The 18,597-nt window shown below is 41.7% G+C and overlaps 1 protein-coding gene across 6 annotated transcripts; it reads right to left on the reverse strand.

Annotated features, from left to right (window-relative positions):
• Positions 1 to 824: 824 nt before the first annotated feature.
• Positions 825 to 16,168, reverse strand: LOC112250817 (heterogeneous nuclear ribonucleoprotein M). Of its 6 annotated transcripts, none has more exons than XM_024421274.2 (16): positions 16,060 to 16,168; positions 15,247 to 15,321; positions 8,418 to 8,593; positions 6,671 to 6,723; positions 6,053 to 6,060; positions 5,871 to 5,964; positions 5,478 to 5,750; positions 4,231 to 4,434; positions 4,080 to 4,140; positions 3,808 to 3,915; positions 3,679 to 3,723; positions 3,488 to 3,559; positions 3,306 to 3,407; positions 2,619 to 3,172; positions 2,443 to 2,494; positions 825 to 1,181 (listed from the first exon to the last, which is right to left on the reverse strand). In XM_024421274.2, the coding sequence occupies exons 2-16, from the start codon at positions 15,285 to 15,287 to the stop codon at positions 1,018 to 1,020; spliced, it is 2,007 nt and encodes a 668-aa protein (XP_024277042.1). In that variant the 5' UTR covers positions 15,288 to 15,321; positions 16,060 to 16,168; the 3' UTR covers positions 825 to 1,017. The 6 variants fall into 6 exon arrangements, with proteins under 6 accessions (XP_024277042.1, XP_024277041.1, XP_042177999.1 ...); XM_024421273.2 differs by lacking the exon at positions 16,060 to 16,168 and adding an exon at positions 15,403 to 15,569; XM_042322065.1 differs by lacking the exon at positions 15,247 to 15,321 and having other exon boundaries at positions 16,060 to 16,163.
• Between the last annotated feature and the right edge of the window lie 2,429 nt (positions 16,169 to 18,597).

An 18,597-nucleotide genomic window follows, 5' to 3' on the forward strand; every position in this document is an offset into this window, starting at 1 on the left:
AGGGAAAGAAAATATGGGATTCCCCCAAACTCACAAAGCTTCTGTCTTCGAGAAGCTATTGTACAAAAAGGACCGGCAGACTACATTTAGAGCCTCTCATGAAGGATACCATGTCTAATCTCCTGACCCCAAAGGCATTTGAACTGACATTCATTGAGGAAAGTAGAGTTAGCTGCCATCACATGTTGCTATGATAAACAAATGGCTTCTCCATTCTATAGTTTACACTCACACAAGTTAAGTAACTTCTTGCTTAGCTAAACGTTCTTCAGATAGCTAGCCAGTTATTAATGGCTGTTTATGTGTTGAATGATATGGATGCATCAGATGACATCCCCTCACCTATTGCAGAGAACTATCTCAGGCCTAGTGTAACAGCGGGGTCAACCGTAATGAGCTTGACGTGCAGATTTAACGTTCTGCAGTTCATGCCACATTTCGCCTAGAAGAGAAGCTTGGAGAAATTGTCAGACCTTCCAGTGTGAACAGTTGTTTCGTGTTACTGGGCTTCTAATTGATATAGTTTGTATTTCTTTATACCCAGTGACAAGTTGATCGGCTGGCACCTGCTTTTTGTTTTCCCCCGGTTACCCTGAGGTCCCCAAATGTTTCAACTACCTTACTAATACCACTGGCAAAAACCTCTATGGTGACATGCTTGTTTATCACCCAGTGGCAGGGTCTTGAAATAGGTTTAAATACCAGCGTTTCATTTCATACATAGAGTACACATGTTGACTAACTAGAATAGTGAAACAAATCTCTAATCCAGTGAGATTCCAAGCTATGATAGTACATTTGAGTTGCAAGGAAGAGACGGAAAACAAAATTCCAATGTTATTTATTATCAAAACACCTCAGAACAAAAAGGCAATGAAGTGAAGCAATACAATTTGGTTACTAAAAAGAAAAATGCACAGATGAGCAATAACTAAAAGTACACATTTGCACTGTTACAAATGTCCAACAAACCAAGAAATATGCAAATATCAGGGTCAAAATGACAATCTGGGACAATTATGCATTTCTGTCAATTCTGACGTCAATCTCTCTTCCATTCAGCCTGTAGCCATTCATGGTGTGACAGGCTCTCTCGGCAGTCTCCGGGTTGTCGAAGCGAACCACACCACAGCCCTTGGACTTGCCATTCTCGGTCTTGATGTCAGCATATTGGACGATACCTGGAGAAGAAATCACATATCGGTTAAAATCATTTGGCTGAAGTTCCAATTGAATCTTGGGTCAGACTCACCATGGTGTAATTGTGAAATGTTGTGGGGTTATTAACTTAAAACATTCCATTTACATGTTTTTCAATTCTGTTAAATTACATTTAAGATAATTACTTCAACATCGCAAGAGACTTGACTCCCTAGAACTTAACCAGAGGGGAATGCGTCAGAAAATCTCTTGGTTGCATATTTAACATACTAACTACAACACAAATGTTGCAAGAGCTGTAATATCTAGTTACCCTTAAAGTAACCATTCAGATTTTTAAAAAAATGGTTGGACCACAGCTTTTAGGGACTTCTGACTCTAGTTTAAAGGACTAACACTAGGGACTAAAGATGTTTAGTGATTTGACTACAGCACTGGTCTCTTGGGTGCAAGAAAGTCCTTACGTACAGTACCAGTCAAAAATTGACACCAACTCATTCAAGGTCTTAATTTTTTAAAACTATTTTCTACATTGTAGAATAGAAGACATCAAATCTATGAAAACAAGTAGTAACCTAAAAAGTGGCAAAGATTCTTCAAAGTAGCCACCCTTTGCCTTGACAGCAGTCTTGAAGGAGTTCCCACATATGCTGAGCACTTGTTGGCAGCTTTTCCTTCACCTCGGCAGTCCAACTTAAACTTGACCATTTTATCTCAGTCATGGACACTGTTACTGACAGTTGTGGCTGCTTTGATTGATGTATGGTTGTCTCTACTTTGTCCTTTGTGTCAATAATGTTTTGTAATGCTACCATGTGCTACTGCCACGTGTTGCTACCGTGTTGTCATTCCAGGTGAAGGTGGTTGAGACAATGCCAAGAGTGTACAAAGCTGTCATCAAGGCAAAGGGTGGCTACTTTGAAGATTCTAAAATATATTTTGACTTAACACTTGGTTACTACATAACTTCACTATTATTGTACAATGTAGAAAATAGTAAAAAGGCCTCCTGAGTGGCGCAGTGGTCTAAGTAGCTGTGCCACAAGAGATTCTGGGTTAGAGTCCAGGATCGGTCAAAGCCAGCCATGACCGGGAGACACACAATTGGTGTGGTTGGCTTCCGGGTTAAGTGGGCATTGTCTCAAGAACCAGTGCGGCTTGTTTGGGTTTCGGAGGACGCACGGTTCTCGACCTTAGCCTCGCTGAGTCCATACAGGAGTTGCAGCGATGAGACAATTGGATACCACAAATTGAGGAGAAAAGTTTAGATTATGTTCTTACCGCATGTATTGAAAGTATCCTTCAGCACCTTCCAGGTGAAGTCATATGGCAGCTACAAGAGAAGAGTCAAATCGATCAGTTGAAGTTTACAATGGTGACTGTTGAATACTAATTCAATATGCTGAATACGCTTTAACCACAACAACGGGGACACTTATTTCTCTAGAGATACTTACATTCCGGACAAAGATCTGACAGCCCTTCCTGGCATTGGCCCCAGGACCTCCAAAGCCATTTCCTCCAAAGCCCCCACGTTCCATCTCAGCAGGCCGGTCATACTGGCCTCCAACACTGGCAGCGCCCATGTGGTCCATGGTGGAGCCCATGCGGTCCAGCCCGGTGGTCGGAAAGCGGTCCATGCCAGCAGACCCCATGCGGTCAAAGTTGGTTCCCATCCTCTCCATGCCGGTGTTCATGCGGTCCGCCATGCCCATGGGGGAGGTGTAGTCCAGGCCGGCGGACATGCGGTCTAAACTGGATGGGCCTAGGCAGTCAAACCCAGCTGGGCCCAGGCGGTCCATGCTGGAGCTCATACGATCCAGGCCAGAACCAAGTCTGTCCATACTGGGACCCAGCCGGTCCAGCCCAGAGCCCATACGGTCAAAGCCAGAGCCCCCCAGCCTGTCCAGATCAGACACGCGGTCCATCCTCTCCATCCCACCCAGACGGTCCATTCCACCACCCAGGCGATCCATGCCAGAGCTCATGCGGTCCATGCCCAATGAGCTACCTGTAAGCCAAGGGAAAACATAGAAAAGAAAAGACAACGACTAGTGAGGCAGAGTTTAGGTCCTGTGAGAAATCAGGTTCAGGCGTGTTCAACACATCAGCAAGAAATTGAGCAAATCCTTAAAAGTACTAACCCATTCCTCTATCAAAGGACTCTCCAAAATTATTGCGAGACATGCCCATTTCATTTCGACCACACTCCCGGTCAAAAGCACCACCAATCCCACGGTCCATCTCTGACAACACAAGAGATGAAACTATTAGAAGACCAGCCAAACGAGAATGTTCCACGTCAGAGTGAAATTAATTTCCTTACCATTCATACGTCCCATTCCTGATGGTCCAAAGCGCTCCATGTTATTCATTCCTCCACCAAAGTTATCCATGCCTTGAAAAAAACAAAAACAGAACAAAATGTCATCTTTAACACTCAAATGTATTAGAAAAAACACGATGCAAATGATTTGATGAATTTCACTCATTCAACGCAGCACAAAACATACATACCTCCCATTCTACCCATGCCACCACCGAAGCCCATGCCATCCATGCCTATAAACCAAACAATTAGTGAGTGACTGAATGAAGTCAAATGAAAGTTCAATGTGAAGGAGGATCGCAAAGACAGCCCCTTACCCCCAGGTCCCATGTTGCCCATTCCTCCACCACCACCTCTGTTCAGTGCGGTGGCGTCAATGGGTTGGCCACCAGGCCCCAGTCCCTGCCCAATGCCACTCAGGCCACCTGAGGGAAAAGCAATGGATGACAGAGAAACAATTATTACGAGTCCTTCTATTGAAGATCCTATGGAAGCTAGCCTTGAAGATACTCAACATTTGGGACAGATTAGTTCTGTTTATCATTGACTTCGGTTTACTTTGGGGGGAGGGGTAACACATTGTACTTACGGGGTAGTGCTGGGGGTCTCTCCTGTGGTGCAAAGTCTCCTTTTGGCAAGGACTTCTCGTCCTGAAATATCCAATACAAGCATTGCTTAAAATGTGTACAGTTTGACAGTTACTAAAATTAACAAATGTTAGTCTCCAGAATGTTGCTTACCAGTTTGACATGCATGACCCGGTTGAACAGTAGTTGACCGTTGAACATGCTGACGGCTTGGACAGCTTCAATAGGCATGTCAAAGGTGACAGTGCCCATGCCCCTGCTATTCCCATCCTTGTCCTCCAAGATGTCAGTACGCACCACCACTCCTGCCATGCCAAACACCTCCTTCAGCTTCTTCCAGCCAACCTTGTAGTCCAGCTGGAAACATTAAATTGACAATAGGGATGCACAATATATCGGTAAGCATATCGGAATCAGACGATATTAGCTAAAAATGCCAACATCAGCCCAATGTCTAGTTTAACGCAGATGTCAAAGCTGACGTGCATACATATAACGTAGGTAGATTACGTAATGGCGCCACGAAAAATACAGCGCTACACAGAAAAAAAAGCAGAAAGACTAAGCGCACACTTCCAACAACTAAACAATTTCAAGTCGAGCAGTCATTTGAAAGAGTAAGAACATTTCTGCAAGACAACTCCATGGTGAAATCAATTAACGGCAAGATAATGGAATTCATTGCCCTTGACAATCAACCGTTCTCTGTCGTAAATGATGTTGGCTTTTTCCGACTGGTCGAACACCTCGAGCCCCGGCTGTACCAAGTAGGCGCTATTTTTCAGATGTTTCCCTACCGGAGTTACAGTATTGTTGAAACGCACATCCCTGAGCTACTTGTTATGGGCGTCACTGCTATTAGCGTCACGACTGACATTTGGACCAGCGATGTCAGCCCCATGAGCATGTGGAATTTGACAAGGACTTTGTACTGAGGAAAGCCGTATTGCATGCTCAAGAATGCCACTTCTGCCATTTGAGAACATGTTTTAAACATGAACACACTCCTAGTGCCATTCGAACAACTGACTGGAGAAATAAGCTAATCAACTGCGTCTGCTGCAGACGCGTTACCCTCTGTCATGGCATTGAAACACCTGCTTAACAAAAATGCCAACAGACCGTCGGGTTAACTTGGAAAAGTACTCTACTATAGGATGTGAACAAGCGATGCTAGGTACAAGGACCGCTACTTCTATGCAGACAAGAAACAGGGTATACGCGAGACTGTTAAACAGCTGGACAATATGGATATCGGTATCGGCCAAAATTGTAATATCGGTGCTTCCCTAATTGACAAGGTTAAAATACTTGCAATAACATATACTGCAATATATGACTTCCATCTGATATTTTAAACGATGTATATTGGCATACTTGGACTACAATCTGCGACTTACGTTAGCCACGAAGACCGTGCTTCCGATCTTGCCAGCCTGCAGCCCGTGAATAATCTCATTGGGGATGTTAGAGTTGTTCATGAGGCTGGGGGGGATGTTGACCATGGGTGGGCCGCCCGGTCCTGGGCCCATGCAGTCCATGTTCATCCGCTCCATATTCATGTGATCCATCCCCATCCCCATGTTCATACCACCATGGCCGCCTGGGGGGCCACCACCACCACCACCCTGGGCCCTGTGTGAATCCCTCTGGGCAATCACACCATCTGGGTCCTGGGGAAATAGGATTAGAGAAACATTAGCAACATTACCAAACAGGAAATACAAGCCTATTGATAGATTTATTTTATTCTGGTGTTAAGTGTCAGTAGCTTAAAAACAAATATTGCTTACCTCTTTAACCTTGAGGGGCCGACCATTCAGGTTGTGCTTGTTGACCTTCTCCACAGCCTTCTTCATCAGCTCCTCAGTCCTGAACTCAACAATCCTGTTGCGACAAAAACCATGATGAATATCAGGAACTTAAAACTTTGAGACATCTATAAGAATAAAGACTGAATGAAGAAAATACTTACGCACAACCCTTTGTTGAGTGAAGACCACACAACAGCATCATTGAAATAGAAAAAACATTTGAGTTAGTAATCAGTTGTGGCAATGTAGAGAACAATGACTTCATGCATATTCAATGACAAGGTTATACACATTCTACTCATTTGTATGGCCTTAGCCTACAACAGTCATCTACTCTTTCAAATTGAGTTGACAGCTTAAAAGCTGGTCACCAGACAATATAACAAATGCAGAAGTCTGGTGAATCTAAACCCTTAAAACATTGTCCACATCAAAAGCAGAAGTCCCACAGACAAAATGGACTCTTGAAGGAAATATCTGTTCCACAAAAACAATTCAATGGACTCAAATCTGTTGCATGTTACAACCTCTTGGGGACTGGGCCCCACTTTAGTCCCAGATGAACAAATCTGCAGCAAAATGGACTTTCCAAACTACTGGAACCTGAATTCCCAATACGACGCCAACCCATGAGATGACATTCAGTGCCAGACTGCAACATGTTCTGTTCAGCGTCACCCACTTGACACGCTTTCATCAAAACTCCATGTCTGAAAATCCCCACAATTAAAGAAAAGGTAACTCAAGCTGACAAACACAGGTTTGTCTATTGCACTTACCCTTGATTTGCCTTCTCCGTCCATTAAGTGTTCCACGTACGTTACCTCACCCACTACAAATCAGATTCCAGACGACACACACCAAGGGAGAGAAGCCGAGAGAACAATGGGGGTTTAGAGCAGACACACAAGCGGTTGGTGACCATGAGCTCGGCCTGCTACTCCAGAGCCTCCCCCCAAGCACCTCAGTAGCACAATTCTGGTACAGATCTACAAAAAGCTCTTACTGGATCTCTAAAATGGCTTCTTAGCCTGTCCTTGCCGAGTCCAGAAACACAAAGACCAATAGAATGAAAATAACAATAGTCAAATAGCTACCAGCCCTGTTATCGGATGGATTGTCATCATGGAGGAACCCTTTTCTAAATATAAACTTGACAGAATTAAAGTTTGCGAAGCCTTTTGAAACCACGAGTCCACCCTGTCAAAATCCATGTTCCTTGTTAAATGTATTTAGAACCACTGACTGATACAACGGTTCTACCGCACCTTTGAATGAATACACACAAAAAACTAAATTGTACCAACTCGGCTATGGAATGACATTTTTGGAAAGTTGTACATACATTGGACCTGGAGGCACAACATTAGACCTGGAGGCACAACAGTGTCCAACTTTGTAACTAACAGAGGGACAACCATTGCTAATTCCAGCAAATGTGTCAGCACCATAAATGGACATGAACCAATCCTCAGCTGAAACAAGAACAGGCGTAAGAAGATGCTTCATTTTGTAGACCTGTACCCCAAGAAATCGCAAACACACATCCGTGATCGGTACAACATGGAGATCTGCGGAAACAACAAACCTAAAAAAAGAGAATGCAATTTAACGCCACATTCAATTATATCCAAACACTAAATTCTGTTTCTGAAAAGCATTGGTAACCTCTCAGAACACCTATGCTTTCGTGATTAAAAGCAGGTGCTACTTACTACATTCGTTCTAACATATCTATAGCTTTGCCAAAAACATGTAAACGTCTGTTTAAACTGTTAGATAAACAGTACACAGTTGCTTTTGTTGCAGGATTCAAATTGAAGATAAGTTGAGGACAACTGATCCATGCTGCAAATTAAGATAATTACAGACCCATTTATCAAACATTATAATATTCTTACATTTGACAATCTCCAAGAAAAGGATCACGCAGAACATAAGCAGCAAGAACCGCTTTAACAATTGTTGCGTAAGCACCAGAGAGCAATTCATTATGTCTCAAGGTAATAAGTACGTTTATCTATTTTTCGGCATTTGTGAGAAACGCAATTTGCTATACCATTCAAGACCCAACACAGGAATTGATTGCCCATATACTATAAGCTCTGTACTTCATTTGAAGAAGAGCCCCCTTTAGTTGGTAGATTCCCACTGTTCAATCAAGTGTAGCTGAAGAGATCAAGCACTCCAAAGTTGAGCACAAATTTATAATGCTATTCGCAGCACTATAAAAATGACTAGCCAAAGGCAGAAATCACAGAACGGTTCTGAAATCTGAAACATCCCGGAGAGTTAGCAGAACACAGGCCAATCCAAGAAAAGCCGCTCCCATTTGACGTTTTGCCACCTAGTCCACATACCAAGAACCTCATAGCTAATAATTGCAACTTGGGTCCTTTACAGGCCAGAGGCCTTCCAGTCAACATGGTGAAGTGGTTCAACACAAATGACCAGTTATGGAAGGCTTCATTAGCCTTACTGGTCTTCATAGCTACAGCGGATCCAACACTACTCTTAACACCTTACCTTTTTCTTTCATTAGATCTTTGAGTGCCTGCCATTTCACATCGTATGGGATGTTACTGACAAACACACGGTATCTCTTTGATGGGTTTCCATAGGGCTCAAAGCGACCACCTCCACGCTTCTGGGGCCTCTCCTTCCTGGTATTGGGTTCATGCTTGGCCTTGCCGTTCATTTCCCTTTGTAAAGAAAAAACACATTAGCTAGATAGTTACCTAATACATACATAAGAATAGATGAACTCATTAAGACTTTAGTTAGCTGACTAGCTAACTTAGCTGCAACAAAATCAGACCACTTTTGTTAGCTACCCGAACAATAAAGCCTAGCTACCTGAAGTGGAGCCTGATATCACACGCAATTAATGGGCTGCTGCAGTCATTATGGGGAGCTCCCGGTTAATTTTTTACATTTGTTATTTTACCAGGTAAGTTGACAGAACAAGTTCTCATTTGCAGCAACGACCTGGGGAATAGTTACAGGGGAGAGGGGGATGAATGAGCCAATTGTAAACTGAGGATTATTAGGTGACTGATGGTTTGAGGGCCAGATTGGGAATTTAGCCAGGACACCAGGGTTAACACCCCTGCTCTTACGATCAGTGCCATGGAATCACCCCTACTCAGAGTCTGGACACCCGTTTAACGTCCCATCCGAAAGACAGCACCCTACACAGGGCAGTGTCCCCAATCACTGCCCTGGGGCATTGGGATGTTTTTTTTAGACCAGAGGAAAGAGTGCCCCCTACTGGCCCTCCAACACCACTTCCAGCAGCATCTGGTCTCCTATCCAGGAACTGAACAGGACCAACCCTGCTTAGCTTCAGAAGCAAGCCAGCAGTGGAATGCAGGGGGGTATGCTGCTGGCTAAATTGTGCATAAGAGCATTTTTTACATTTCTAAATGGCTAAACTTATGAGAAAAGTATTGATGAAATCTGAGTTTGCATCATTTACTATCCATGATTCGGACAGTATGCGTTAGTACATTACACAAGCTGACGTTTTGACCACATCCAAATTGGGGGGAATTGCACATCCTTTTTACCTCAGATTAGTGATGTTAGTATAAAAGTTCTCTAAACACAATGAAAAGATCAATTGCTTAAAAAGAGATCCATATCTTTTTTACACACACACACTGGGGTTGCAAGACTTAGAAAGCTATCATTTTCCCCCTTCAAATGGCACGGATAATTCGGGGCGGTCTCTTAGGCTTGGGGCGGTGTCCAGATTGTCATACCGACCATGTGCCATCACAGGATATTTGGTAATACTGAGCCTCTAATACCAAAGATTAACAATGCTGACAAGTATATGTAAAAGCCCATCGAGAAAGCTAACTAAATGCTAACGAGTGCATTGGAAACATTTTATACAGTCTCTGACCTAAACTATTTGCAGGACAGACACCCCATTTTTACAATTAATAAAAATTTAAAAAAATGCTACCTCACAGTTTGCCGCACGCACAAAACAAATATTAGACGGCAAGTCTAGATCCAGGAGGGGATTCTCTGCTGTTTCAAAGCAAAGCTTGATTTTGGAAGAAGCTAACCATTTAGCTACTAAATTAGCAAACCAAATGCACAACTACAGCGCATTCAGCACACTTTAGACAGTTAACTTAATAGTTATAAGATATCTAGCTGGCAAACGTTTAATTGTGAATACCTTACCGTAACTAGATCACTGAGTGCGTGCTGCACAACACAGTGACCCACAAGGTTCCGCTCTCATCATTTTGTGCTTGTAAACTAACACCCCATGACCGGTCAGCTTCAATGAAAAATGTGACTGATGAAATTAGGTACGCAATCTTCTTTATCGCATAAAGTATTGCACAAGTTCACTGCAGATATTTACTTAAAATGTAGCTACAAAGACTCAAATGTATTAAAAAATAAAATACTCCGATTTGCAGTATAAACGGTATACCGCCCAAGCCTCTAAAAGTCGCTGGCCACACACCAACACACTGATTTGACAGTCAATCACTTAAATAGCAGCCAACCAGTCACTGTCGATAACCTATGGCAGGTCGTGATTCATTGAAGTTGACAGTAAGTGTTTGTCCGCCCCCCCCCCCGATATGGCCTAAAAAGCATATTGATTTTGTGTAACTTATGAGCGATTCACGATATACATAAAAAAATATGACCAACTAATAATTTAAATGCAATATGCAGGAAATCACACCGCCATTTCCTGCTTTCTAAAATTCAAATATTTTGTCTAATTTCGGTTTGCAACAAAACTAGTGTAGAGAATCATTGTACCATCGAAACAGCTGTGAAATGTCTTTTCCATAACCAAAATACAAAATACAAAACTTCTCTTTTTTTTCTCTCCCCAATTTCGTTGTATCCAATTGTTAATAGCTACTAATCTTGTCTCATCGCTACAACTCCCGTACGGGCTCGGGAGAGACGAAGGTAGAAAGTCATGCGTCCTCCGATACACAACCCAACCAAGCCGCACTGCTTCTTAACACAGTGCACATCCAACCTGGAGGTGTAACCTCGTCTCCCCCCTTTGTGCAATTGATTTCAACGTGATAAATCGAGGAATGACTGACAAGCAATGTCCCCTCTAAGCTACGCAAGTGCACAGCCTTGCACCTCCTGCAGGACTGCTGTGCAGAAGAAATGCCAAGCCGCGCAGAGATGAGATTGAACTTCACAGAGTTTGCACTATATAGATAAAAGTTTGATCAAATTAACATCACAATCAGAACCTTTTCAATGCAAACCAAAACAAATCTAACTTTGCAATATTGAGTCTGACTTTGTTGTAGGCAGAGCCAGAGTGCAAAGGAGAAGAATTCTATTCGCAGGGATCTCTTTCATTTACCCACAAGTGAATGCACTTTTCAGATCAGAGCCTCACGTGTGCACATTTGTTGATATTCTTTGCGAGTTATAACCCAGTTACAGATAAGTATAGGTCAGCAATGGGTAGTTACTGCTTCCTAGAAGAGCACCAAACATGTAGGCTACATTTCTTTGAAAATTCTGGTAAAAAGCTTGTCTTAATTTAAGGGGCCGTGTTGTATTTTGAGACAGTCTTGAATATGCAAATAAGCCAATAGGCAGAGGGATAGCCTATATTGTCCAGTTCTCTGCATGGTAATGACATTTTTGTCGTTTCTGTCACCATACAATGCAATTTACAGTCAAGTAAAAATATTTAATGGCAAGCCCTTCATAACGTAAATATAAAAAATAATAATGTCATGCAATGTAGGCCTGCATTGAATGCCACATACAGGCTACTGCAGGCTCAGAAATCAAAAACTATTTCCAAGTGGAAATGTTACGGGATTTGCTCCATTGGTTTTGTTGGTAGACCTACATTATGGTCAAATAGACAGTAGCCAATAGGCCAATGTGGCTACAACTGTACTGGTACAGCCTCACAGTAAACGTGCACCGGAAGTTGCATCAAGTTCTCACAGCGTTCTGGTTTCCTCTCACAAGACCTAAAATGTCCTCAGTGTCCCAGAAAATTTGAGGGAACATTGATGACAAGTGTTGCTTCTCTCTTTGTTTTGGTGACCCAGTACCAAAACGCAACATTCCAAAATGTAGCCCGACTGTCCTCTAACCAGTGATGTAAAAGTCTCCAATTTCCATGTATTTATCTAATCTCTCGATCAATGAGAGAAGACTTGAAATAGACAAGATGGCGGAGTAGACATTTTTGGATTACTTAAATTACCAAAAAAATGTATTTTAATAGCGCAGCATTTTCTAAACAGACCCCCTGCAACTGGACATTTTATGAAACCCGTCTCCACGAATCGATGAAGATAGTATCATCCATACCAGGTTAGTTAAATCTCTGGTGACATTTTGTTTAGCCACACCTGTAGCCACCAGTATAATGGTCCAAATATTTTTGATTTAAATCACATCTGGTGTTACAATCTGTAGCTATTGATCGATGGAGTCGGTCTGATGGTGAACAAGAGTCGAAACGTCCAATTACCAAAAAAAATGGCTAGCTACACTTTGTATTGATGTCTAGAGATGTAGCTATAATTTATTAGCTAGCTAAATGCAAACTCTTCATTCATGTTGTATTGGTTATTCTTAGGCCAACTTCAAGAGCCTGTCTGAGTATTCCTGGCCTGGTCTAACTAGTTGCTCTAGCTAGCTAAGGAGTCACGACTTGGCTACAACTCCCATACAAGCTGGCTAAGTAAAGGCGCTGACAGACAGCGAACGGGGTGGCTCAATCATTTACAATGAAGCCTAGACGGAGGGCGAAATTCTATCCAGGTGGAGCAGCCGGCGGTGCTCGTGGAAGCCGCTCAGCAGAGGCGGAGAAAATAGGATTCTACAATTTTTTTCCAAGCGATGCAGTTGTTGACCAGTCACAGTAGAAAAACAGTCTGCGTGGTTAAACGTCAGTGTATATGTCCAACAGCTTACCCACTCGAGCTAGCTATTTTTAAATTAATTTTAAATGCATGCTTATGGTGTCAAAGCGCACATTTTTCACACGTTAATATGTATTTAGCTGTTATGGTCACTGGCAGCTGTCACCCTTGTCTCTGAAGGCACTAGCCGCTTTGACTAGAGGGGTAAGTAACGTACTCGGCGGGGAACTCTGCAATATTCCGCTGGCTGTCTGAAAAGAGGTTAGCTTCCCTTTTGCCCTACCCAATTAAATTCAACTCCAAGATTTACGATGGAGTGGAGCAGGGACTAGTGTGGATGTACTGAAGCTCCAATGTCACCAATTGTAGTTATCAAAAACTACTAATTTCAGCAACCAAAGAATAGCCCGAAATTACACGTTGTAGTTGCGGGCTTTTCTTTGGGTGCTAATCAGAAGATTGATAAAACCTTCCATTGTATGTGATGTCGAAGCTCCAGTCTGCCCACACTAGTCACCGCTCAGCTCCATCCTAAATTCTGGAGGAGTTTAGTCTGCTACTCTCACCCCGTCACCAGATATGCAATATAATCCATAGATAGTTTGTCAGCTAACCCATGTGCATGAAGCAGAAGTCTGTGTGTTGTGATTCTGAATGGCCAGATCACTAGAAAGAAAAAATAAGATGAAACAAGCTAGTTTCTTGTCATTGATAGCATGTCTTATTTTGAGGTGACTGATTTCATGTCAATAATGTATTTGAGAGGTGCTGAATGTGCAAATATATATATATATATATATATATATATATTTTTTTTTGTAAATATTGAAGATGAAATTTAGCTTACATGTTGTGAACAACCTAAACCAACCCTGTCTGTTTTGCCCCATAGTTGCGCACGGCTCAGTTGTTGCTAAACAACCAACCCATCTCGTGTTTGAATAACTAGCTAGTTGGCTACTCCGCAAGACCAAATACACGGAACAAAAATATTAAACGAAACATACCATTTTTACTGAGTTACACTTCATAAGGAAATGAGTCAATTGAAATAAATTAGGCCCTAATCTATGGAATTCATATAACTGAATAGAGATATGCATATGTTGATCACAGATACCCTAAAAAATAATGGTAGGGGCATGATCAGAAAACCAGTCAGTATCTGGTGTGAACACCATTTACCTCAGTGCGACATCAGAGTTGATCAGACTGTTGATTGTGGCCTGTGGAATGTTGTCCCCCTCTTCAATGGCTGTGCAAACTTGCTGGATATTGGAGGTAACTGGAACTCGTCACGGTATCTCTGTGCATTCAAATTGCCATCGATAAAATGCAATTGTGTTTGTTGTCCGTAGCTTATGCCTGCCCATACCATAGCGCCACCATGGGGCACTGTTCACAACTTTGAGATTAGCAAACTGCTCTCCCACACAACACCATACACGCGGTCTGCCATCTTCCCAGTACAGTTGATACCGGGATTCATCTGTGAAGAGCACACTTCTCCAGCAAGGCCGAACTGCAATCAGGTCAAGACCCTGGTGAGGGCGACAAGCACGCAGATGAGCTTCCCTGAGAAGTTGAGTTTGTACAGAAATTCTTCAGTTGTGCAAATCCACTGTTTCATCAGCTGTCAGGGCGGCTGGTCTCAGAAGATTCAGCAGGTTAAGAAGCTGGATGTGGAAGTCCTGGGCTGGCGTGGTTACACGTGGTCTGCGTTTGTGAGGCCGGTTGGACATACAGCCAAATTCTCTAAAATGACTTGAGGCAGCTTATGGTAGAGAATGTAATATTAAATTATCTGGCAACAGCTCTGGTGGAGAACTGGCAGTAAGCATGCCAATTGCATGGTCCCAAAACTTGAGACATCTGTGGCATTGTGTTGTGACAAAACTGCACATTTAAGAATGGCATTGTATTGTCCCCCAGCACAAGGTTCTGTTTAATCAGCTTCTTGATATACCACACCTGTCAGATGGATGGATTATCTTGGCAAATGAGAAATGCTCACTAACAGGGTTACATTTGTGCGCAACATTTGAGAGAAATAAGCTTTTTGTGCGTATGCGCAATTTCTGGGATATTTTATTTCAGCTCATGAAACACAAGACCAACACTACAAGTTGCGTTAATAACCCCCCCCCCACCGCAAAAAAAAAGAAGTGTCGCAATGGATGGCGTACTTCACTAAAAAAATAGGACAAGTTGGTCAGTTAGCTAGTTATTTTGTGCAAGCACGCACATTTGTGGCTAACGTTAGCAGAATCAATTGATTAGCTAACGTTAGTTAGTGGTGATTAGCCAGTTAGATAACCATTAAGCTAGCTGCTACTAGGCAGTTTGAGACAATGTACACGTAGCCTAACCTTAGCGAACAGGAAGGTACGTTAATTAACAAGTTTAGTTAGCCAACTAGAGAACAAAAGAATAAATTAATGAAACGTTACCCCTGGCCTGGTTTCTCCGTAGCAGCGGCCTCGGTCGACATCTTCGCAGCTTATCCTGTTTCCGCTGTTTTGTTGCTGAATGAATTTGCGGTCAGTAGAGTACTTCAACAAAGTTATTAAAATATTGCCTAAGTTTGGCAGTGGACCTTCACTTACGCAGTATTGAATAAATATAGGGTTTAATGTATGACTTTGGAGAGACTGGCCGGCTGCAAGCTAGTGAAATGGCGGATGAATTCTTCTTTGGGTTTTATGGCTAACTACACTCAAAAGGTAACGTTAAATTGTTGCCGCCACCAACTGGCCGGAGAAATGCATCCCGTTTGGGAGAGGCTATAGACGGATTAGCTGAGAACTTCACGAAAACGATGCCCATGCAAATGACAACACGAAGAAAAACACATCTTTCAAAAATACATGTAAAAAAATAAATACATAAACAAAAATTTAAAAAACAACAGGGTCAGTTCAGGGACTACAGAAACATGGGAGATGGAGTTTCACAGTCCCGTCACTGACAGCGCGCCACTTTTAAGTCATAGTCTGAAATAAATACATCGCTAAAAAGTATTTCCATGTGCTTACACAACTTGTATTATTGTCTTTTTTTTAACATAAATTATAAAAGCTATTCGATTTTTAAACAGATAGCTAAAAGGCCAGCTAACGTTAACCTTAGCATACAACACTGTTTGCCAGAGCGAATACAGATTACTTCCTGTCTACAAGATGATAAAGCAATTACGTAACTGTTTAAAATAAAATTGTTTAGAATTATGCGGGAAGAAATACAGAAAATACTAGATAATTTACCTCGCTTTTTCACTGTCAAATAGCTAGCTACGTCCAAATAAGCAGTTGTGTTTATTTGTACTACAGCACAAACTCCGAGTGGATGTGATTAAGAAGGCGTGGCATCGATCGACTTCGATGTTCCATGAATAAGCAAGGTTGCACCGAGGTAAATATCGTTTTATATTCACACATTCGGACATTTAACAGACAATCATCAGACATTCGCCAAATGCCATTTAAAAATGTAAAATTCAATAACTAATTCACCGTTTGTCACAGAATCTTAAAATTAGATATGATTTATTCTATAAATGTATGGCATACTTTTACAACCTGTGTTTTGAGGAAAAATTACAGTTTTGATTTTATAGAAATACATTCAACAGACATTCGCCAAAAAACATTACGTTTCGACTTGATATAAATACATAACATCTCAAATATTGCATTTAAAGATGAAGAAATCTAATTCAGTGATTGTCTCAGAAAAAATGAAAATGTGCATTTATTTGCAATAACTTTAAAGAAATGTTCATTTCAAGTGCAATTTGTTCTATATGAAGTTAGAAACTGTTTGCATAAAGTTGTACAATGTTTGCAATCTTAAATTGTATGCCAAATCAATGTTCGCATTTTTAGTGCAACACCTCCACATTTTAAAGTAGTTACAAGGCACAACAGTCATGTATTAATAGGTCTCTAATTTAACAGCAAAGAGGCCCCTTCCAATCATTTTCTATTTTGGCTTTGTTGAAGTCCTTCTTTGTCATCCCCAGACAAGCTGAATGGTACCATCTCTGGCATACAGAGCATTCTATCTGCAGTATTAAAAACATAAAACAGGGTTATGTTTATTTACATGTAAATTACAGTTATGGAATACCCTAATTCTTTTACATGCTTTTGCAAATAGGAACATTTTCAAATGTAATTGAATTTCTGACTTTAAATTACATGCATTTATTTGACTTTTACACAAACTTTTGATTACAATACTGGGTGGGGTGAATATATTGTATATGACATACACTATTTTTTGTTAACTAGTAACTAGTAGCCTACAGCAAAGTGTGTTTAAATAATTTCTAACTTGTTAACCATTTCTGCTGGTTAGTTTTTGCTACCATGTGGGGTTTAGCTTGCTTGAGCCTGCTAACTGAGGAGTGTTAATTCACCTGTTTCCATGCATGTTTCATTTTAAAACATTTATCTTACAAAGGAGTTGTTTAATCTAACTGCTTAACTATCTATCTGTACATGGAATTGTATTCGTTTTCTTTTTGTTACTTATCTTTTTCTAATCTTTACAGGAAAATGTCACAGACACTATCTGATGTGTGGAGACATTTCACTGCAGCTAATGTAAAAGGAAAAGCTGTGTACATTTGCAAATACTGTGCTAAATAATTTGTGAAGAATTTAACAAAGATGCAGAATCATCTGGCCAAGTGCATAAAGTTCCCTCAGCGGTCACAACAAGCAACCTCTGACAAAAGTCTGTATACTTCTATTCAAGGTCAAATCAGACACCTTATCGATAGCAACAGCTCATGGTCCTCCTGGAATCAGAAGTTTTTTGACTCAATGTAGGAACGTAGTCAGAGACATGCTGATGAATGTCTTGCTCGAGCTGTGTATGCAACTGGTTCACCTCTGATGCTCACAGGCAATGTGTATTGGAAGAGATTTCTGAATGTTCTTTTTCCAGCATACACCCCTCCAACCAGCCATGCTTTATCTACTAATTTGCTGGATGTTCAACATTCAAGTGAAGGTCAAGCAAATCATAGAGAAAGCAGACTGTATTGCAATCATCTCTGATGTGTGGTCGAATGTTCGTGGGCAAGGAATAATTAACTACATCATCTCCACCCCTCAACCAGTATTCTGCAAGAGCACAGACACCGGGGACAACAGACACACCGGTCTCTACATTGCAGATGAGCTGAAGGCAGTCATCAATGACCTTGGACCACAGAAGGTATTTGCACTGGTGACAGACAATGCTGCGAACATGAAGGCTGCTTGGTCTAAAGTGGAGGAGTCTTACCCTCACATCACACCCATTGGCTGTGCTGCTCATGCATTGAATCTGCTCAAGGACATCTTGGCACTGAAAACAATGGACACACTCTACAAGAGAGCCAAGGAAATGGTTAGGTATGTGAAGGGTCATCCAGTTATAGCAGCAATCTACCTCACCAAGCAAAGTGAAAAGAATAAGAGCACCACATTTATGCTGCCCAGCAACAGTCTTTGGGGAGGTGTTGTCATCATGTTTGACAGTCTCCTGGAGGGGAAGGAGTCTCTCCAAGAAATGACCATATCACAGTCTGCTGACATGGACAGCCCCATCAAGAGGATCTTCCTGGATGATGTATTTTGGGAGTGGTAAGCAACCTGAAACTCCTGAAACCAATAGCAGTAGCCATTGCACAGATTGAGGGAGACATTGCCATCCTGTCTGATGTTCAGACTATGTACTGCCCTGCCCACTTCACTGTTGCTCCAAGCAGAGGAAACTGCAGTTCTAAAATACATCGAAAAGCATGAAGA

This window comes from Oncorhynchus tshawytscha, linkage group LG05 (genome assembly GCF_018296145.1).
Source record: "Oncorhynchus tshawytscha isolate Ot180627B linkage group LG05, Otsh_v2.0, whole genome shotgun sequence".
Taxonomy (NCBI): domain Eukaryota; kingdom Metazoa; phylum Chordata; class Actinopteri; order Salmoniformes; family Salmonidae; genus Oncorhynchus; species Oncorhynchus tshawytscha.